This window comes from Meles meles, chromosome 20 (genome assembly GCF_922984935.1).
Source record: "Meles meles chromosome 20, mMelMel3.1 paternal haplotype, whole genome shotgun sequence".
In the NCBI taxonomy this organism is placed as follows: domain Eukaryota; kingdom Metazoa; phylum Chordata; class Mammalia; order Carnivora; family Mustelidae; genus Meles; species Meles meles.
Window position 1 is genome coordinate 1,737,539 of NC_060085.1, and position 21,343 is coordinate 1,758,881.

Consider the following 21,343-nt stretch of genomic DNA (forward strand, 5'->3'; position numbering starts at 1 on the left):
CAGTCTCCCTGCTGAGCAGAGAGCCCGATGCGGGGCTCGATCCCAGGACCCTGAGATCATGACCTGAGCTGAAAGCAACTCACTGAGCCACCCAGGCGCCCCCAAACACAGGCATGTTTAAAGCCCAGAGTTCTTTAATTTCTTTTGCAGAAATAGGGAAGTGGGGTTTTTGGCCACTTTAGCTCTAGGAAATTTTCCTACCTAGAAGGAAGGACGCCTTAGTTCAAGACTTTGTTTTAATAGATGACAATAGTTATAGGTTAGGATACTGCACCATTTCAAAACACCTGCTGTTTGAAGCCCTGGGCTCATTTACTGGAGTTTTCTCGACTTTTTAAACAACTGCCTTTAATTTAGGGAGTCACCGGGTTCCGCTGATGTACGTGTCCCGCCTCTATTCGTTCCAAGCCAGAAGCTGGGCAGGATGTTCGCTGGGATAATCTACAAAAAGCGCCTGAGATCTGGCCACTAACTCAGGTGCGGGAGAAGATCTGCACAACTAGCCAAATACACAGTTACAACAGTAGAAAGGGGGCGAGCACAAACGAATACGGGAGCTAGAAGCCCTGGCTCAAAAGTCTGGGCAGGAAGAACCGCAAGCAGCCCGGCTTCGGGGCTCCAGCGGTGTGTGGTTTCCATGGAAACGGCCCTCGAAGGTTCCGCCCTCTCGCCGCCAGAACCAATCACGGGCAGGGAGGGATCCAGCGCGTGCGTAGAGTGCGTCAGCCTGCCAAAGCACCGCCTCGGGGTGTGGGCGGAGCTGGGGCGCGCACGCGCCCTCTCCCTCGGCGCACGCGCCCTCCCAGCATTCAGCGGGCGCGCGGGCGGCAGGCACCTCGGTCGCGGCAGCTGCGGACCCGGAGCGGGCGGAGGCGGCCGGCGGCGGCGGCTGAGGCAGCGCGAAGTGGGCCAGGTGGAGGGAGGGGCCGCCGGTGCACACCCGCCCGCCATGAAGCCCCCGGCAGGTACCAGCGGCCCCGCTCAGCGGCCCCGGGCGTCCCTTGCACCCTCGCGCCTCCCGGGGACTCGGGCCTAGGAGCCGAGCCCGGTGGCCCCCGAGGGGCGGGAGCCTGGGTGGGGGGGAATGGGTCGGCGACCCAGGGACCCCGACCCCTCGGCGGCCGAATGAATGAACCCGCTCTTCCAGCGCTTCATCGTTCGGCCGCTCCGTGTGCGCGGCTTCAGCGCGCGCCCCGGGGGACTCCGGGGGACACCGGGCGTTCCGGGCGGCGTTCCAGCAGCAGGGGGTCGGCGGTGGGCTGACGGCGCTTCTCTCGAGAGGGCGGCCCCTGAGGGGCTTCTCGGAGGAGGCGGCCCGGGTCAGCCCGGACTCAGGGGGGAGAAGCAGGCTGCTAACGTGACCCGAGCGCGGGCCTCCGCGGGCGGCGGAACTGCGAGGGCAAAGGCGGGGAGGCAGAACGCACCTGGGAGTCCCTTTTATTTTAGGGGCCCAGGGCGTCGTGGAAGGGTTTTCGTTGTGGGAGCGGCGGGGTGTGCGTCCTGTGTTCAGAAAATGGCCCGGGTCGCTGTGTGGTGCCCCCTGAGTTTTCTCTTGCTGCCCCCGCCCCCGTTCTTTCTCCAGCCGACCGTCGTGCTGATTGCATTAATGAGGATTGGGCGGGTGACAATTAGGGTGACTCGGGCCTCAGGAGGGCGGGAATCTTGCCTGTCTTGTTTGCGGCAGGTTGTTAGCCAGGGCCGCGGCGGAGGCGGCAGCGGAAACACCGCGGATAATCGGTCTGCTCCAGTCTTTCAGGTCCCGGCTCCTCCCGGAGAATTTGCGGGCGGCTCTCCGCATCTCCTGTCTTGTTCGCTTCTGGAGCCCTTCTTTACCACCTCGTGTGACACAGACCCACGTCCTTTCTCCCCGAGCTCGCGGCAGCCCGTTGGCCGGAATGTCCGGCCTGCCCTGGCTCAAGAGCCCTTCTTTTTCCCACTTGGTGTATGTCAGGGGTCTTCAGCCGGCATGATTGCGCCAGGCCAGGGGACACTGGGCAGTGTCTGGGGACGACTGCGGGTGCTCCTGACGTGGAGCGGGTGGGCACCAGGGGTACTGTTCAGTGCCCAGGGTGGACCCCCCACCCCAGACAGTGACCCAGCCATGGACGTGGATAATGTCATTAAGAAACCCTGCCCTAGAGACGCCGAGCGCCTGTCCCAGCCGGCAGGGCCCTGCAGAGATCCTGTCCCACTTTGGAGTTCACAGAAAGGCAGGGGGGTTCAGGACCACCCGGGCCCTGCTCAACTCCCTGCTGTGCCAGAGGGGAAACGGGGGCTCAAGTGGGTATTATCCGGAGCCGCTTCTGCTTGCTCTGCATTCCATACTCTGCAGGGTGGGCGGTCACACAAGCCTGTGTTTGTTAGTTCAAGTGATTCAGGGCAGCCGTAGCCATGTGAGACGCCGAGGTGTTGCGGGGATGCCATTGGGATATCTGAGAAAGGAACATGGGACGGAAGATTCCATGGGTTGGGGCTCAGGGTAGAGGGGTTAGCCTGTGGAAAGGCCTGGGAGATATCTTGAAGAAAGAGGGTGTGTCTAGGCACAGGCCAGCTGGCCAGACCTGCCATGCAGGACCCAGTAGAGTCTGGGTGGTGTAGACCAGGGCGGTAGAGGGCTCGCTAGTTTAGGCTTAGCGGGTCATGTACTCGGTCTCCTGCAGCAGCATTTTGACCCTGTGAGCTGTACAAAAACAGGTCGTCTTTTGCTAACCCCTGGTGTAGACTTCCTGTAAGGGTTGAAGCAGGGGGGGCCCTGGAAACGGGGCAGGAAGCGCTGACAACTGGATTCGTACAGGGGGCGGGGTGCACACGGTCCACTGGTTCACAGGGTTGCAGCCCTGGTCAGACTGCACGGGTTGGAATCCCGCCTCTGCCACTTGCTGGTGTGGGATCACGGCGTGAGACTTGAATTGTCCAAATCCCAGGACCTCCGTCTGTACGGTGGGGGCCACAGAGGACCCAGAACTGCGCATCCGTGAGGGAGTGAAAATAAATCATCTTTACCCTGAACACCGTGCAGCAGTTTAGGTGACCATTGTTTTTACAGACCACAGTCTCTCGTCCAAAAACTCTTGGGGCCAGGGTTGTTTCAGTAATCGGTAATTTCCCTTGTTTTAGGAAATTAACATGGTATAAACCTCACGTTACATCAGGGGATGTCGGGGTAGCCCCCTGTGATCGCACAAGTTAACTCAGAGGAAGGTGTCTACCGCGTGTCCACCCCGCCCTGCCGACGTTGGGGCTGGGCCATTGTGGGGTGCCCGGGAGCCGAGGGGGTGTGGAGCAGAATCCTTGTGCACCCCCACTTGTTGCATAGCATCGCCCTGCAGTTGTGACAAGCACGAGCGTCCTCCGAGATCACAGCCGAGTCTGTGTCTCCGGGGATGCAACAGCTTCTGCTTAAAAGGCTCGGTCACTCTGCGCACCCCCACAAAGCCCTTGCGTGGGGAAACCGTGCTCCTGTCCTTGTCCTCCAGCTCCTACTTAGTTGAACCTAATTTCGCCCTTGAAGCAGACACATTGAGTGTGGGGCTCTGTCTTCTCTGTCCAGCCTGTGCAGGAGGCGCCCCGGACACAGCGGCCCCGTGCTCCGTGGAGAACTACCTAAGATGGGACCTGAGCGCCCAGCAAATAGCAGAGCTCACCGTGGAGCTCATCGAGCAAACTAAGCGCGTGTACGACCAGGTGGGCTCGCAGAAGTTTGAAGACGTGTCCTACGAGAGTACCCTCAAGGCGCTGGCTGATGTGGAGGTGTCCTACACAGGTGATCCGGGTCAGGGTCCGGGCAGGGGGGCTGAAGCGGCTCAGGCCTTGGAGCTCCTGGACCCTGGCCATGAGCGAGTCCTTCTCGTCCCCAGGGGGGTGGTGATGGCTGGAGGAGCTGACCGGGGGGCGGGGGGCGCTAAAGGCATCTGCTGGGCAAGAGGCAGCCCTGGGGGGGCACTGGTTCCCCGCATGCCCTGCTGCACAGCCTGGCGTACTTGGCTGTCCCGGGCTACGTCCCCCGAGGGGCCAGAGCAGGACAGTGTGGCCGACAGCTCACGTGCCAGGAGCCGGCTCATGTGCCAGCCTCGAAACCAGAGCACTCCTTGCTCCTTTCTGTGTCCGGGGAGATACTGGTTTTCTCTCCGAGCGACTCAACTTGGCCCCCTTTGCTTTTCTTCTCCCCCCGGCGCTTTGGGAAGCCCGATGGCAGCAGGTTCTCATCACCACTCGACTGGATCCTCCTCTCCTCCTTGGGCTCTGTTGGCCCCCTTGTGAGGGCCGAGGCGCTCAGTGAGATCGATGCGGCGCTGCTTCCCGGGGTCCGCTCTGTGGAGGTTGACAGTGTGGGGACAAAAGGCCAAGACGGTCTCAAAGCAGAGAACGCTGAGCTGAGGAAACCTTGCCCCTGGGTCTCTAGCGGAAGTCCTTCTTCAGGGAACGTTGAGAGACTCTGCTGGGGGCTGCTCCCGAAGCCTCCCCGGGCTGTGGGCCGGACGCCGTGGGTTTCCGAGCCTCCTTCCGGTGGTGCGCCTTCCCGGAGAGGCTCTGGGAAATGCGCGACGCTGATTCATTCCCGCCTGTTGGTCGCGCCCCTGCCGGACACCAGCTTCGCTCCTATGGCCTTTCTTTTGTCTCCCCGCAGTAGCCCAAGGAATTTTATTTCATTTTTAAAAGGTTTCATTTATTGGAGAGAGGGAGAGAGGGTACGCTTGTGCGTGTGTGTGTGACGGCAGAGGCAGAGGGAGAAGCAGACTGCTGCTGAGCAGGGAGCCGATGCGGCACGATCCCTGGACCCCGGGGTCGTCCCCTGAGCCGGAGGCAGATGCTTCACTGACGGAGCCCCCCAGGGACCCAGCCCCCAAGGGATTGTAAAGGGAACTCAAATGGAATCATGGCATTCCCCTCAGCCAGCCGCTCAGTGTCCACTGCCCTCCGGACAAAGGCCAGAGTCCTTGATGTTGCTTTTGGTGCGACTCAGCCCCTCGGAGTTCGCGTGTGCCCGGCCGCGTGGCCGCTTGCGTGCGCTCACACGCGCCCGTCTTGGGGCTTCGTGCACCCGCTGCTTTGCCGATGTTGGGCTTCCCTGAGGTCACAGAGCCCTTCCCGCGCCCCCTCTGCTGACCCCGGCTGCTTGCTTTGATCCCACGGTGCTCTGTTCTGTTGTCACACTTGGTACAGTCACTGCGCTCGTGAGCCTGTAAATCCCGGAGGGAAAGGTGCTGTTTCTGTCCTTTCACTGTCCTCTCTCAGGCCGCGGGCAGCAGGTCTGCCCTGGGGCCACGGGAGCGACCACGCTGTGATTTGAATGCAGGTCTTTTCTATGCAGAGTGTATGCCTTTAAAAACTTAGCATTCAGTTGGGACCTGATTTTATATGTATAGGATTTGTTGAAAACATACATTTCAGTGGTTTTTATATTCAGAGTCGTCCAGCCATCACCAAGTTCTAATTCTAGAACATTCCATGACCTCAAAGCGAGATCCTGCCCCCTTCAGCTGTCATCCACCGTCCCCCCCAGCCTCCGGCCCCCGTTAGATCCCTTCCCATCCGTGGAAGAGCCTCGTCTGGGCGTGTCACACGTGTGGACTCACACCCTATGTGGGCTTCCGTGTCTGGTTCCCTCCCTGAGCATTGTGGGCTCGGGGTCCGTCCCCAGGGCTGCTCAGGGGGCGCCTCGCTCCTGCTGGCAGCCGTGGGATGCTCCCCTGCGTGGGGATGGCATTGTGTTTGTCCGCCCACCTGTCAGCGGACATTTGGGTCGTGTCCACTTGGGTTCTTCCCAGTCCTGCTGTGAGCGCGTGTGATCTTTGTGTGATGGCGCGTAGTCACTTAGCGGTGTGTTGCCGGGTCAGGCGGTGCTGGTTGAAGCTTACGCTCTCGCAACCTCCCGCACTTCCTCTATCGAACAAAATGTGCACGTGCTCTAAGTTGGAAAGTTGTTCATGAGTTTAGAAAGCCGCCGTCAGCAGCCGTGGCTCTTTTTCTGGATCCCGTCATACTTCTGTGTTACGGCCCTTCCCTTGGAGTTCTGGAGTTGGGGCTTTCCGTCAGACTGTGAGATCCCTGAGGACGTGGATGACTGTGTCCCTTGCCCCTTTCTTCCCTTCGGCTCCCAGCCCGGGGCCTGGCGTGCAGGGCATTTCGCTGAACAGATCGGTGGACGTGCGTGAGCCGCGTGCCCGGGGGGGCTGAGGTCGGTACTGGCCGGTTTCTGCCGGGCCCGTCCTCACGCCTGTCCTGTTCTCTCCCCATTTCAGTTCAGAGGAATATCCTGGACTTCCCGCAGCATGTGTCCCCCTGGAAGGACGTCCGGGCGGCCAGCACGGAGGCGGACAAGAGGCTGTCTGAGTTCGACGTGGAGATGAGCATGAGGAGCGACGTGTACCAGAGGGTCGTCTGGCTGCAGGTGACGCTGCCGCGAGGGGACGGACCGGCACGTGCCGGCTAGACACCGGGTGCGGACCAGCGTCCAGATGGGCCCTGCCGGGTTGGAGCCTCTGCAGACCCGATTGTTGTGTTCCTCAGGCTTCAGGAGGTGGAGAGTGAGGGGCCCCGGGGGCGGCGGGTGGGGATCCCTGCGCGACAGTGGAAACGCGCTTCGGGCCGCTGAACCGTGCATTTAAGAGTGGCCGAGGCGGTAGGTTTTGACTTTAACTGCAGTAAAGAAACATGAGAGAATGACACAGACAAACGCAGAGGAACACAGACAGTAGAGCCTAGAACGCCTAGGACTTCGTAAGCCTTCCCTGCACGCGCCATGTGCCTCCACTGTCCTGACCCCGCCGGCTGCTCCGCAGGGGTGGTGTCGGGGGGGCCGTGGGGGTGCACAGGTGCTCCTCCGTCCGTTCCCTTAGCGCCCGTGTCCCCTCGGTCAGGAGAGCACCCCGGCGGGCTCGGGCGCAGGCCCGGGTGGGCGGCCGTGGACGTGCCAGCAAGATTCTGTGTTGAGTCGAGACCTTCGTAGACGTACGTGCGGTCGTAAGAAAGAACTCGGAGCCTGCCTGTGCTGGGTTTCCCCAGCATCATACTTTGCAAAAACGGTCACCATCACAGCCAGGGTGGCAGCCTGGAGGTCGCCCTCCGCTCTCATTCGCATCTGACCAGTCACCCGTGGGAGGCGCTCGGGGCCGGTGTGTGTGTGGGCTGTTCCCAGGAAGCAGGCGCTCGCGGGCAGGTTTCGTGTGAACATGAGTCTTCGTGTCTCCGGGATGGACGCCCAGGAGAGCCCTTGCCCAGTTGGGTGGTGGTCATAGCGGCTGTCCCCAGCGGCTACGCTGTCTTGCGTTCTGCGGGGAGGTTCGTGCGAGCGCCCCGGCCTCCCGGCAGCGCGCCTGCGCTCCGTTGTACACGGGACTGTGGTTGTCTTGTTCTAGGAGAAAGTGCAGAAGGACACGCTGAGGCCAGAGGCCGTGCGGTACCTGGAGCGACTGATCAAGCTGGGCAGGAGGAACGGGCTGCACCTGCCCGAGGAGACCCAGCAGGTGAGTGCCAGCCTGCGGGGGGTGGCGGGGTCCTTGGCCCCGAGCGGCTTCCAAGGGCCCAGCCTCGCGCTGGGTGCCCGTCTCTGCTGCCTGAGTTCTGGGGGGCGGGGTCTGTGTGGAGCGGCTCTGCCTGGGCACCCACCCTGCTCTGGGTTCTCCCGGGTCACGGTGTGGCTGTCCCGAGAGCGTGGCACTCCCTCGGCCACGGAGAGCGGGCGCGGTGCAGGGGCACAGCTCCTCTCCGTGACCCGGGCGCCATGGCATCGACGGGGAAGCTCACGCCGCAGGGTCTCCTGTTCTCTGAGCTCTGCCATGGCAGCGTGGCCTCCCCTGATCCCACAAGTGGCTCCCTGTGACAGCAGCCGGGTCTCCCGCCGGCAGCCCGCGTCGGACACCATCTCCCTGGCGGTGGCGTCAGCTCCCACAGCCTCAGGGCTTGGCCCCTCGAGACGGCGCCCACGTGACAGTGCGGTCCCAAATCCAGGTCGTTCTCTCTACTTCTGAGCGACCACCGTATGGTTCAGAGGTTCCCGTCTCGTCTTCCCCGCCTTCTCATCGTTTGCTAGAGCAGCTCACGCGACCCAGGAGACGCTTGCTCGCTGTACTTACGCAGAGGGTGTGACGTGGCGCAGCAGGGTCGGGGGAGAGGCGCGGGGCTCTGCCCTCGCTGTGTGCCCTGCCGGAGGCTCCCTGAAGCCTGTCCGTCCGGAGTTCTGCGGGGGCCTTGTCACGTGGGCGTGACTGATGACACCGTCGGTGGCGGACGGACCCTGCAAGCGGGGGACCTCCCCACCCAGTGCAGGCAGGAGGCGCCTCACTGCTCTGTCCTCGGGGGCCTTCCAGAGTCGTCTTGTTGACGTGCCCCGAGTGCGGTCGGAAGGGGCTGGCGATAAGGAACACGATGGTCTGCACTCCTGTCGCTTGGGCAGTTTATTATAGTGTCTTGTTACCACAGAAGAAATTCCAAGGCTTTCGGGAGCTGTGTGCCGGGAACGACAGCGTCGCCTGTCCTAAGCCCGGCCTCACCGAGGGCATCTCCCGCACGCTGGCCTAGATCAGTGGGCGAGCAGGGCCGTGCCTGCCCCGTGCTGCAGTTGGTCACGGAGGATCTTCGTGTGCCCCACTCCCTCCCCGTTTTCTCCGGGCAGCCACGTGAGGGAGACGGCTGGGCCGCGGGCTCCGGGCTGGCTGGTTTGCACACACGAGGTGCCCTTCGGGTGGCCACCGCTCGGAGAGGACAGTTCTCTGGGGTCAGTGAGCCCCCCGGGTGGGAAAGCACCGGGACACCAGAAGTGGAAGACGCGTTAATGCCGGCACTGGGTCTGCACCCAGAGCTCAGCGACCGTCCCCTTGTCACTTAGAAGGACGGTTTTCTGATGAGGCCGGCACATCTGCCTTGTGGTTGCAGAAACCAGGACTCGGAGATGAGGCGCGTGTGTTGTTAAAAGCAACGGCAGTGAGGGGCTCCGGCTGACGTGTGTGGTGTGGTGTGCGACTCTTGGTCTTGGGGTCGTGGGAAGGAGCCCCACGTTGGGTGTAGAGATTATATAAAAATGGAAATCTTTTTAACGTGGGTTTTTTTTTACTATATACTATTGGGGCAGAGAGTTTGCGTGTGCGTGAGGCAGGGCGGTGCGGGGAGAGAGACTCTCGAGCCGACCCCCTGCTGAGCGGGGAGCCCGATGCGGGGTTCGATCCCCAGACCTTGAGATCATGACCTGCGTCAAAACCAGGAGTCAGACACCTGAGCCACCCAGGCGCCCCCGTAAGAATTAAGAACCTTAAAAGCAAAAACAAAAAACCAGGGCCAGGGCGCCTGGGTGGCTCAGTGGGTTAAGCCGCTGCCTTCGGCTCAGGTCATGATCTCAGGGTCCTGGGATCGAGCCCCACATCGGGCTCTCTGCTCCGCAGGGAGCCTGCTTCCCCCTCTCTCTCTCTGCCTGCTGCTCTACTTGTGATCTCTCTCTCTGTGTCAAATAAATAAATAAAATATTTAAAAAAAAAAATAAATTAAAAAAAAAAAAAAACGAGGGCCAGTGGGACTTGAGTCAGATTCCACGGCAGGAGTTGGGCCCAGAGCCCGGCACGGCACCCTCCAGTGGCAGTGGTTCCGCAGTCCGCCAGAGCCACGGAAGCACAGCTGCCGTTTTCGTTTGTGTAAAACGGACTCCGCACCTGACTCAGGGCTTGAACTCGCGACCCTGACCCAGATTCACAGGCTGCCCTGACTGAGCCAGCCGGGAGCCCCACGGTTCCTGCAGCTCAGGCCTGTTCAGGGTTGTTGAAAGTCTGGTGTGTGTGCACAGGCGGGCGGTGGGCCGCACGGACGGTGACTTGAGAGCCCCCGTGCTGGATGGGACACAGGGAGCCCGGCGTGGAGCCAGGGCAGCAGGCCGGGTGGGGACCCCGGAGGGCACGTGCTGTCTCCCTGCCCCGTCTCAGAGCCGTAACTGGCACGGCTGTCGCGGGGTGGGGGGCAGTGAGCGGCAGTGCCTGGCGCAGGGTTGTGGCCAGTGAGGCCCAGTCTGCCTGTGTGGGCTGCTTCCGGCCAGGGTCTTATCTGAGGAGCCCCACGATCCCCGGGAACCCGCCCCGCCTGCACCCTGCTGGCACAGAGCAGCTGTTGTCACGCCAAGGGGTGGGGACGGCGGGCTGACCTGGGGGCCCCATCAGTAGTTTCCACGTCGAGGCCTAGCCCTGCTGCTCTGTCAGAACGTCCGAAAGCCTTGGCTGTAGACTGGAAGGCAGTAGGGTCCAGAGCGCTCTTGGGGGATGTGTGACAGATGGGGACGCTAGCCTGAGGTCCCCCCCGGGTCTCCAGGGCCGCTCAGTGTGGAGGCCACTGTCTGTGTGCTGTCGGCCCCGTGCCAGCCGGTGTTGGGACCTGATGTCTGTGTCTTCCCCATCCCCTCTTCCCGCCTCACTGTCTCTCCTGCCTGTGGGGGGCCCGCCCGGCAGCCGTGCTCTGCTCACAGCTGTGCTCCTCCCTCCAGAAAATCAAGAGCATCAAGAAGAAGCTGAGTCTTCTGTGCATCGACTTCAACAAGAACCTGAACGAGGACACCACCTTCCTGCCACTCACGCGCGAGGAGCTGGGTACGGGGCGGGGGGGGGGGCTGACTCGAGGTCTCAGGACCCTCACGGGCTGTGGCCACCACCCCCAGGCTCCCGAAGCGCGGGGACATTCATGTCCCTCCGCCCTGGGCGGGGGGTTTCTGCACTCGGAGCAGCCAGTGCGTTTCTGGATCCCTCTTTGAGCAGTGCCGGGGCGCTGGGTTAGGCGGCTGAGCGGGCCGGGTTTCCCCTTTGGGACCCACGCCCCTGCCTGCTGGTCCTGTTTTAGTCTCGTGAGAGGATCGGATAGACTGAATCCGGGTGATCGTTGCTCCCGAGCCTGGCTGTAGGCGGGAATTACCGAAGGTTGGGGCCGAGACATCTCTTCTGATTTTACTCTTTTCTTCACTTGCCCCGACTGTTTCGTTTGGAAAAACTCCATACTGTGGGAAGCCCCATGTCCTCCGCTCTCCTCGCCCCCGCTGATGGGCGCTTTCTGTGCTTCGCGAGGACGCTGCCGCGCGTGTGTTCTTCCCGCATCGGGACGCGGCGGGAGAGTCGTCCGTGGGCCTGGGGGCCTTTCCCCGGGGCCTGCTTACACTGGGGCGGGCGGCTGCAGCCGCGTCAGAGGGAGCACGGCCCACAGCCCCTGCCACGCCACCGAGGACACGGACTGTGCTCCTCTCCCCTGTCGGGTCCACTCCCGGAGCCCCCGTCACATGGAGTCGTCCTGACTGGGCTCCTGTCCTGATGATCCGCCCCTCAGCCATTCACGGAGGCGTCACCTCCCCTGATGTGGACTCTTCCGAAAAGCTCAGGCCGGCGGTCGCGCTGCTGCCTGTGCGATCCCTGCCAGTCCCGTGTCAGGCGCTGGGGCGTCGTGGCCATGACCTTCCAGCAGCTGCCTGGCGGGTGGCCGTGCCGGGCCTCGCTGCCAGGCCCCCGCCCCCGGAGACCCCCCAGGGCAGCTTGCTTACCGAGGGGCCCGCAGTGGTGGGTGTTCCTGAACGGGGCGTGCACTCTGCTGCCCTTTGTTTGGTTCATTCCTCTCCCTGCCTGGGCCCTGGGCGGCAAGCCCCCCCACGTGGCTCCCCTGTGGGAGGAGGACAGGCGGCCAGGTGTCCTGGCCAGAGGAGGGTCCCGGGTCTCGAGCTCGGCAGACGACTTTGCTCGCCCACCTCCTCACGTGGGCCGGCTCTTCCACCCATTTGTCTGGCCCGAGGGGCCTCGCCGTTTCAGCCTGGCCCCGCGTGGGGCAGCCGGCCACCCCGGCCCCGGGGAGCAGGGCCAGCTGGCCTCGGAGGGTGGGGCGGTGACCACAGCCAGGGTGGCCTGGCCAGCCCGCCTGCCTGTCGATTCTCCTCTGCTTGCCGGAGGGAGAGGTGGTGTCTGTTTACAGCCTCGGACAGCGGGTCTCTCTCTGTCGCCCTCCCCACACCCGAGGCTCAGGCACCCGGTGAGGTTCTCTGCCCAGGGCCTCCCTGGAGGTGCGGCTGCTCCCCCATCAGCAGCTTCCCGGGGGCCCTGGGCTGTGGTTCCTCGCTGACCCCCCTGGGTGAGGCTCCCGCCGCCGCTTTTCTGACCCTGTCATTCCTCGTGCGTTCGTGTGCGGTTCTCTCGGGTCAGAACCACCCCCCCCCCGGAGTGGGTTTATCTGCGGCATCGGTGTGGACCGAGGCCCTGTTACCCCGGGGCTGTGGGCTGCTGCTGTCCCTGTTTGGGTGCTCAGCTCGTCCCACTTCTACCTTGGGGCTCTGCAGCGTGAAGCGTCCCTGTTACCTCGCGAGGGCCTCTCTGGGACTTGGGTTCTAGGCCCGTTTTATCCTCGCCCTGCCCGCCTGCTCTTGAGAAGTGGTGGTGTGGGAGCCGGGCATGCCGGTACCGCTGCGGGCTTGTTCCCAGGCCCCATCGCAGTCAGGAAATGGGTGTCTGCGCACACACACACACACACACACACACACACACACACTCACACTCACGCATGTGCACACGCTCAGCGGGCCTGGAGGCTCTGCCCGGCACTGCCCACCCTGCCGCACGGCGTCCCTCCCCCGCTGGACTGAGGCGAGGGCCCCGGTCGAGCTGCCCTTGGAAGGAACTGTGGGCCAGGTCGGAGCCGGTGGCCCCCGGAGGCTTTCTGTCTGCAGTGATGCGCCCGGATCTGCCCCCGGGGGATGGTTCAGGGGCAGGGCGCCAGGTGGGGGCCGTGGCCGAAGTGCGGCCATCCCGAGGCCAAGGGCGGCACCTGTCCTCTCCCGACGGTGCTGTTGGAGGAGGGGGGAGGGGAGGGACCGCAGTTTCCGGAAGCCCCGTGTCTGAGCCGCAGGGAGCTTTTCCTCCCTGGGAGCCCTGGTGGGAAGGGCGGCCATTCTCCGTCTTCCCGGAGGGGCTCAGGGCAGGCTGGGGAGGCCGGCCTGGCGTCCTGTTCCTGCAGGCTCCCAGCCCTAACCCCTCGCGTGGAAGGGAAGCCCACCCTCCCGCGCCAGCCGCACGGGCCCGGCAGCGTCTGGGGCCTGTGGCAGCGCTGGCTTCCTGTCCCCGCAGGAGGCCTGCCGGAGGACTTTCTGAACTCTCTGGAGAAGATTGGCGATGACAAGCTGAAGGTCACCCTCAAGTACCCCCATTATTTTCCTCTCCTGAAGAAGTGCCACGTGCCCGAGACCAGGAGGAAGGTGGAGGAGGCCTTCAACTGTCGCTGCAAGCAGGTGGGAAGGGGGTGCCTGGAGGTCATGGGGCCTGTCCTGTCTGCGCAGGGCCCGCCGGGCTCAGGGGTCGGCAAACCCCGGGCGAGCTCAGCCTGCCCCTCTGAGACTTCCATGCCGGCTCTGGCCCAGGCCACAGCTCAGGGTCTGACCCCTTCCCCAACCCAGTCCCGTGTCTGTGACCATCCGCTGCTCCCATGCCGTAGCTTTGGTCACGCCCCCCCTCCAGTGGCGTTGCTGGGGCTTGAGTGGGCTCTGTAGACGCGCCCTCCCCTTTTCTGTGTCTTGCGTGGTGGCCTGGGCCCTCTAACTGCAGCCGGGGGCGCGTCTTCAGCGCACAGACCTCCATTCGCACACGGACGCTTGTGTGCGTGTCCACGCCGTGGTGCGGCCTCGCTTCTGTTCGGTGTCTCCAGCCGACGGGGTGAGCACCCCGCGCACAGTGCCCCCTGATGCTCACCTGGCCCACGTCGCTCTCCATTCGCGGCCTTTGAACCCCTCACAGTTACACGCTTTCTGGGTCCAAAAGGGGCCTGAGGGCTTACGGAGACGTGTGTGTTACAGGCAGACCCAGGGCAGTCCCAGCCACTTAGGCCATGGGAAGGCGGAGGGCAGTGAGCCGCAGCCGGCTGGGTCTGCTGTTCCAGAACCGTGCTGGCCGTGGGACTCAAGTGGGAGGGGGTGGGCCGGGCACCCACGGAGCGGTCGTTGGTCGCTTCCAGGAGAACTGTGCGATCCTCAGAGAGCTGGTGACCCTTCGGGCCCAGAAGTCCAGCCTGCTGGGGTTCAGCACGCACGCCGACTACGTCCTGGAGATGAACATGGCTAAGAACAGCCAGGTGGTGGCCACTTTCCTAGGTAACCCCTGCCGCACCCAGCCTCCCACCATGCATTCCCGGAGCGGGCCCGGGTATTCTTGGCTGCGTGTGACAAGGCTTCTGAGAGCCCCATTGTGTCCACCCTGCGGTGGGGGTCCTGACACCCCCCTGACCCCGGTTCAGCCTCGAGGGGCTCTAATCAGATGGCTGAGTGTCGGGTGCTGGGGTGAGCCTGCGTCCAACCCCCTCTGCTCCCTCCCGGCATGAGCTCTGGGCAGGCGTCCCCCGTGTTGCCGTCCTTTCCTGCTCGGGGCAGGGCACTGAGCTGAGGTGTCTGTCATGCCCCGGCGGCCCCCTCCCTCTCCCCACACCCGCCCCCATCCCCAGCTGCTGCGGGGCAATGTCGGTCTGGGTCATTCCAGCAGCCAGGCCTTCCCGGAGGGGTGCTGGGGTCCGAGGCTGCGGCGGACGGGGGCTGGTGGGGGAGCCGCCGTGGGGAGGTGGCCTAGCCTTCCCCTCTGCGCTCCCCAGACGAGCTGGCCCAGAAGCTGAAGCCCCTCGGGGAGCAGGAGCGGGCCGTGATCCTGGAGCTGAAGAAGGCTGAGTGCGAGAAGCGGGGCCTGGACTTCGACGGGCGCATCAACGCCTGGGACATGCGCTATTACATGAACCAGGTGGAGGAGACGCGCTACAGCGTGGACCAGCACCTGCTCAAGGAGTACTTCCCCATGCACGTGGTCACCGAGGGCCTGCTCGGCATCTACCAGGAGCTGCTGGGCCTCACCTTCCGCCTGGAGGAGCGCGCCGCCGTGTGGCACGAGGACGTGACGCTCTACTCCGTGCGGGACTCGGCCTCCGGGAAGCTCATCGGCAAGTTCTACCTGGACCTCTACCCAAGGTGCGTGTGAGCCGGGCGGCGCGTCTCTGAGCCTCGGCGTTCCCGTCTGTGAAACGGGTGGTGGGGCTGCCGCAGCGCAGTCAGGTGCGGGGCTGGGAGTGCTCGCTGTCCGGGGAGGAGGGTGCCTGGGAGGTTCCGGCCGAGGGGGTCAGACAGAGTGGGGGGCAGGCCCCAGGCTCCCGGGCACTTGTCCCGAGAAGCAGGTTTGAGCCACTCCGCCTGTCCAGCCGCCTTGGCTGCCGGATGGGTCGATGGGGTGCAGAATCGGGCTGGCGGAGTCCGGGACTCTCTTGGGGTCGGGAGCCCTCGGGGCCGGGCGGCGATGGAGCAGACCCCGGCTGGGCCCAAGCCTGCCTCTATCCCCAGGGAAGGGAAGTACGGGCACGCCGCCTGCTTCGGCTTGCAGCCAGGCTGCCTGCGGCACGATGGGAGCCGCCAGATCGCCATCGCGGCCATGGTGGCCAACTTCACCAAGCCCACCCCGGACGCGCCCTCGCTGCTGCAGCACGACGAGGTGGAGACCTACTTCCACGAGTTCGGGCACGTGATGCACCAGCTCTGCTCTCAGGTGGGCACCGGCGCTTCGGGGCGGGCGGCGCGGGCGGCTGCGTCTGGAGGCGGCCTCCACGCTGCACGGAGCGCGCTGGGTCACCGCGGCCACGGTGGTGCCGTCTTGGGCCAGCTGCCATCGCCGAGCCCTGCGGACGGCTGGCTTGTGGGTGGAAGTGCGTCCCGCGGGGCTGGGGGTGGGGGTCTGCGGTCAGGGCGTCGGCTGCGCCGGGTCCTGCCGAGGCGGTTCTCCTCGTTGTGCAGCAGGCGGTCTCCTCACGTCCTCACGCGGTCGTCCCTCGGTGTGTCTGTGTCCCCCTCTCCTCTCGTGAGGACGCCGGTTGTGGGGTTAGGGCCGTACCAGGGAGCGCCTTGTAAGTTGGATGTTTCAGCAGTGATTCGTTCACCCAGTTACGCAGCCGTCACTGCTGTCCCAGCGTTGTGGAATGTCTCTGTGACTGGAAAGAGCCTCAGACCTCTTAGTTGTCCCCATACCCCCCCCACCCCCGCACCCGGCCCCCAGGAGCCCCCTTCCCGTCCGTGGAGGGGCCTGGCCTGGTGTCGCATGCGTGGACTCACACCCCGTGTGGCCTCCTGTGTCTGGTTCCCTCCCTGCGCGTCGTGGCCTCAGGGTCTGTCCGTGGGGCGGCATGTGGGGGCCTCGCTCCCGCTGGGGGCCGAGGCCTGTGCCCACACGAGGAAGCAGTGAGAAGCGCGTTTGGAGCAGAGGGTTTTGACCTTCGCGCGCAGTGCACCGCCTACTTCCTGCACGGCCCGCACTTCGTGTGTCTTGTTGGAGGGTCACGTTCTCCTGATTTTCTGGAAGTTGTGGCTTCAGCTCTTCCCCTTCATCCCTTGTCTGCCGTGCCGGCTGTTGTCTGTGGGGTGAGAGCTGGTGCTCGGCGGCCAGTGGCTCCTCAGGGCAGGACTGTGCTGTGCAGCCCGTGGGCCGTGTGCCCCGGCTGCCCCGGCTCCTGTTCATGCTCCCCTCGGCTCTCCCTGCCTGGCGCTGGAGGCTCACGGGCTTGTCCCCCTTCTTCAGTGACTCCTATGACTCCCTCGTTTCTTTCAGGCTTTTCCAGATACATGGTCTCAGTATTCGCAATTTTTTTTTGATATTTTATTTATTTATTCGACAGAGAGAGAGATCACAAGCAGGCAGAGAGGCAGGCAGAGAGAGAGGAGGAAGCAGGCTTCCTGCTGAGCAGAGAGCCTGATGTGGGGCTCGATCCCAGGACCCTGAGATCATGACCTGAGCCGAAGGCAGAGGCTTAACCCCCTTAGCCTCCCAGGACCCCAGTATTTGCAGTTCCGTGAAGTAGCCGCGAGCACAGAGTTTGCGGACCCGCAGGGCTGCTGCGGGAGCACAGGGTTCGGTCCCCGTGTCGTGTGTCTGACCCGTGCTCGCCGCGCTGAACTCCCAGGCCTCCGCGCCGTAGCTCGTGCCTCCGGCCGTGCCGTCTGCGCGTCACGGCCTCTTGGTCCCGGGAAAGCCGGATGGCGCTTCAGCGTGGCAGCGGGGGTCTGTTTTATTTACTTATTTCTGAAGATCTTGTTTACTTGAGAGACAGGGAGAGAGCGCACACGTGAGTGAGGACAGAGCAGGGAGAAGCAGGCTCCCTACCGACGTGGGGCTCCGTCCCGGGACTCTGAGATCATGACCTGCGCCAAAGGCAGAGGCTTCACTGATGGAGCCCCCCAGGCGGCCCTGTTGGGATCCATTTAAACAGCCCAACCGCCTACCGAAAAAACGGAAGTGGGGGGAGCTGTCAGCAGAGCATGGGAAGACCGAGTTAGAGCCAGAGCTGCAGCCCAGCGGCAGAGGGTTAAGGGACTACGAAGCGCCACAAGTGTTGGTTTTGGGGTTAGAAATCGTAGCAACTAGGAAAAGTCACAAATAGGGTCTGTGGGTAATGAGGCCCGACGCGTCCGCTCTCCCAGTTCCCCTGCCGCCCTCTGGGCCCTGCAGGGACTTGCCCAAGGTCGGGCCGTTCCTTTGGCCTGTGGCCGCCAGAGCGGATTCTAGCAGGACTCGAGGGAAATTTCTGACGTGAGCGCGGAGTCGGCACACGGTGCCTCCGACACCGCCGTACAGATCCATCACCTCCGGGCCCGGGCCTTTCGGGGTCTGGGACTTTTTTCGGGGGGATCTAGGGCTTTTTGAGAACGTTGGCTTTGTGTATGTACGAAGGGAACATAGGTGGCCAGCCAGGGGTGGGCGTGCTCCCCGTCCCGTGTGTCCTGGGCCAGGAGGGCTGTTATCCCCCCAGGAGCCTCTCCTGTCCCGTCCGCAGACGTCCGGGCCTCGGGCAGCCTGCTGTCTGCTGGCCCGGCTGTGCCTGTCCGGAGAGTGCTGTGTGCCCGGGCAAGGCCGGCGGCTAGGAGCGGGCCCGGCAGGGTCCAGCCCTCCCTGCAGCTCTGCCCGCCCCCACAGGCGGAGTTTGCCATGTTCAGCGGGACGCACGTGGAGCGGGACTTCGTGGAGGCCCCTTCGCAGATGCTGGAGAACTGGGTGTGGGAGAAGGAGCCGCTGCTCAGGATGTCCCAGCACTACAAGACGGGCAGCGCCATCCCCCAGGAGCTGCTGGAGAAGCTCATCAAGTCCCGGCAGGCCAACACAGGTGCCCGCGGGAGCCGCCCTTCGGCCCACGGGCCTCCGGGAGGCCTTGGCCCCAAGGCCGGGGATGGGGGGAGCCTGGTGTCCGCCTTCACGAGGTTCTCCGCTGCTCGTGTGGGAGCTCAGGGCCAGCCTCCCTGTCTCCTTCTGCCCGTCAGGTCTCTTCAACCTGCGCCAGATCGTCCTGGCCAAGGTGGACCAGGCCCTGCACACCCAGACAGCCGCAGACCCCGCGGAGGAGTATGCCCGCCTCTGCCAGGAGGTCCTCGGGGTCCCAGCCACGCCAGGTAGCTGCTCGCGCGGTGGGCCCGCCGTTCCTGGAGGGGGTCAGGGTTGTGGCCATTCCTGGAGTCAGAAGGATCTAGTCAGGCCAGTTTACAGATGGCAGCTGAGGCCTGGGGGAAAGCAGATGGCCTCTGGCCCCCTCGCCGCTCTGTGCTCCTGGGCTGGTGTGTGTGAGCGCTCCGTCCTTCCTCGCCGCGTCCCGGCGCTCGGGCTGGGTGCAGCTTCCCTCCCCGCCAGCCACCGAACTCCCGCACCCTGTGCCTCCCACGCCCTGCTCTGGAACAGGCCTGGGAGTGCTGCAAAGACTGGGGGTTTCATTGCCCTGGTCGGAGAGAGTAGGTCAGGCTGTGGTGTCTGTCCTGGAGCGTCACCATCCGTGGTTGGATTAGCCCGTGTGAGAGTAATTGGGATTTCAGCGTGGGTGGTGTGGCTCCGTTTTATTCTACGAGCACTTTAACAACTCTTTCGAAAAGCTCCGTGGTGCGTACTCTCTGCTGCACGGGTGTGTCTTGATTTATCTTCTGTGCGAGCTCTAAGGTGTCAGCAGAGAGTGAGCAAGGCTGTGTTTCTAGAAAGCTCCTGCTGTCTACAAGTGTCGGGCCCCTTCGTCTCCTCCTGGGTGTGCGTGGGTCATCTCTGACGGGGCTGGTTTGAGGCCCCCTTGTCCTGGCAAGGGGCCCTGAGGGGGCTGGGGGACAGACGGGCCGTGGTGAGAGCCATACCACCTCTGTCCCAGGGACCAACATGCCTGCGACCTTCGGCCACCTGGCAGGTGGCTATGACGCCCAGTACTACGGCTACCTGTGGAGCGAGGTGTACTCCATGGACATGTTCCACACGCGGTTCAAGCAGGAGGGCGTCCTCAATGGCAAGGTGAGGACAGGCCAGTCACGTCGTGGGAGGGGGCCTGTCTGCGGAGGGAGCCGGGGGGGGGGCGGGGGCTGAGGCATCTGCTGGTCTTCTCGGGACCTGGAGATGGGCCTCCCTCCTCCCTGCGGTTCGCCTCCCTGGACCCTCCTGGGGCTGGGGGCTTCGCCGGCTTCCCAGCCTGTGTCCTGTCACCGCAGGAGCTCGGGCACCTGTGTTGTGGGCTCGGCCGGGGCTTCAGTCTGACGTGAAGGGCCTCGAGGAGTTGGGAGTGGTTGGGGTTCCCGCACACACGTGCTCGTGTGCGTACCATGCACACAGTTGCGAACACACGCGTGTGTGCACGCGTGTTCTCTCTGACGCTGACGCAGGCACCGCCGAGCCCCCTCATGGCGGGAGCGGGGGTGCTCGAGGGCTGCCGCCTGAGGACTGATGGCCCACCTGTGTCCCTAGCAGGTCGGCATGGACTACAGAAGCTGCATCCTGCGGCCCGGCGGCTCCCAGGACGCTAGCATCATGCTGAAGCTCTTCCTGGGCCGAGACCCCAAGCAGGACGCCTTCCTCCTGAGCAAAGGCCTGCAGGTGGACAGCAGCGAGCCGCCGGCCTGCTGATGCCCCAGGCGCTGCTGGCCCTGCCCCTGGGCTCCGCGCCCCGCCCCCGGCTCCTGCCGCCCTGTTGCCTTAGCTCCCGGTCAGGGCACGGGGTGGCCCGCAGCTCCGGGTGGGGGGTCGGGACAGGGTTAGGAGAGGGGGTGTTCATCCTCCCTGTCCGTTCCTCCTGTCTGGTCTCCACAGGCCCCACCCCCCCTCGGCGGCTGGCCTGGGCAGATGGGCTCTTACCCTCGAGAGGCCCGGAAAGCTCTGTGTCCTGTCAGCCCTCATCCATCCCCCTCTTGGGAAGTTTTGTGAGTGGAAAGATGGTGGTTCTTTGAAACGCAGCCATTAAAAAAAAAAAAAAAAAAAAAGGAAAGAGAAAAAAGAGACTGTTGGCCTGGTCTCTGACTCTTGTCCCTTCTGCCCTGCCGGTGGTCGCACGGGGGTGACGTGCTGGTGCGCTCTGTACACCCTGGACTTCTTGGCAGTCAGCCCTCAGGCTAGGGACGCGGGCCATCGGCGGCGGCTCTGTGCTGGCATGTCCTGGATGGGACAGGTCGGGGTCTCTGGGGGCCAGCTGAGCTGTTCAACTGCGTGCAGGGATGGGGGTGCCGGTGGGAGTCACTGGACGGGCGCGTGGTGCCGCTCACCAGCAGGGACCTGTGTCCTGCCCTCCTCCCCGCCCTCGCACAGCCCCGGCCGGTGTCTGGCCAGGCTCAGCTGTTCGGAAGCTGGGAGGCCACAAGCGCCCGCCTGCGCCCCAGCAGCTGGGATGGCGGGAGCAGGCAGCAAGCGGCCGCCTGCCCTCAGGCCTGCTGGGCACAGCTCCTGTCTCGGCCCCTTGGCCAGACCAAGGGCTTTGTGATTTGATGGTTTCTGATTAATGAGCACAGCTGCTGGGTGCCAGGCTGTGACCTTTCTGGGCCATGTGACCGTGAAGACTAAGGCACATGTGGTCTTTTGGCTCAGGTCCCTCTGGCGGCCAACAGCGCAGCCGAGTCCGGGCCTGGGGGACGAGCGGCCTTCCTGGGTGTCCTGGTAATTCCTGGTAACACCTCGGGATATTTCTGGCAGCGGCGGCGGCTCGGAGGGCTTCTTGAGCAGGACGGGCCGGTCTCCCCCCTTTCTTTGGTCTGGGCCATCCCGTGTGTTCTCTGTTTCTTGGTCCTCGCGCTCTTCGGGAACCCTGCTTCCTGCCCTGGAATTGTCCCCACCAGTCCTGTGTCTCCCCTGCTCCGAAGGACTGATCCGTGATCCGCGGAGTGAGGGGCTCCGGGGCTCCCTGTCCTTCTCCCTGAGACAGGCGGCCGCGCCTGTCGGGCTGGCACCTCGGCGGGAGGTCTGCCCCCTCGTCCGGCGGGCTCGCCAGCTCCAGGCTCGTTGGCTGCGGCGGCTGCCCGTAGGCAGGCCTGGCTCACTTCCTGCTCCTGCCTCTGTGTCTGAGGGGGCGGGGCCGGGGCCCAGAGCCGGTGCGCCGCCGGTGGGGGGGCTGG

The 21,343-nt window shown here is 64.1% G+C and overlaps 1 protein-coding gene across 2 annotated transcripts; it reads left to right on the forward strand.

The window, feature by feature from the left end:
• Positions 1-825: 825 nt before the first annotated feature.
• Positions 826-20,224, forward strand: THOP1 (thimet oligopeptidase 1). 2 transcript variants are annotated; one of them, XM_045990442.1, is made up of 13 exons: positions 826-965; positions 3,551-3,763; positions 6,243-6,391; positions 7,359-7,466; positions 10,460-10,562; positions 13,065-13,225; positions 13,945-14,080; positions 14,572-14,938; positions 15,305-15,506; positions 17,922-18,108; positions 18,263-18,391; positions 19,126-19,262; positions 19,710-20,224. In XM_045990442.1, exons 1-13 carry the CDS (start codon positions 950-952, stop codon positions 19,866-19,868), a joined length of 2,067 nt encoding a protein of 688 aa, XP_045846398.1. In that variant the 5' UTR covers positions 826-949; the 3' UTR covers positions 19,869-20,224. The 2 variants fall into 2 exon arrangements, with proteins under 2 accessions (XP_045846398.1, XP_045846399.1); XM_045990443.1 differs by having other exon boundaries at positions 19,713-20,224.
• Positions 20,225-21,343: the final 1,119 nt, after the last annotated feature.

Excerpts from the sequence above, each read along its gene's own strand:
- THOP1 (XM_045990442.1), top strand. Across the intron at positions 10,563-13,064 it reads ACTCACGCGCGAGGAGCTGG|GAGGCCTGCCGGAGGACTTT; the intron begins GTACGGGGCGGG and ends CTGTCCCCGCAG. Across the intron at positions 15,507-17,921 it reads TGCACCAGCTCTGCTCTCAG|GCGGAGTTTGCCATGTTCAG; the intron begins GTGGGCACCGGC and ends CCGCCCCCACAG.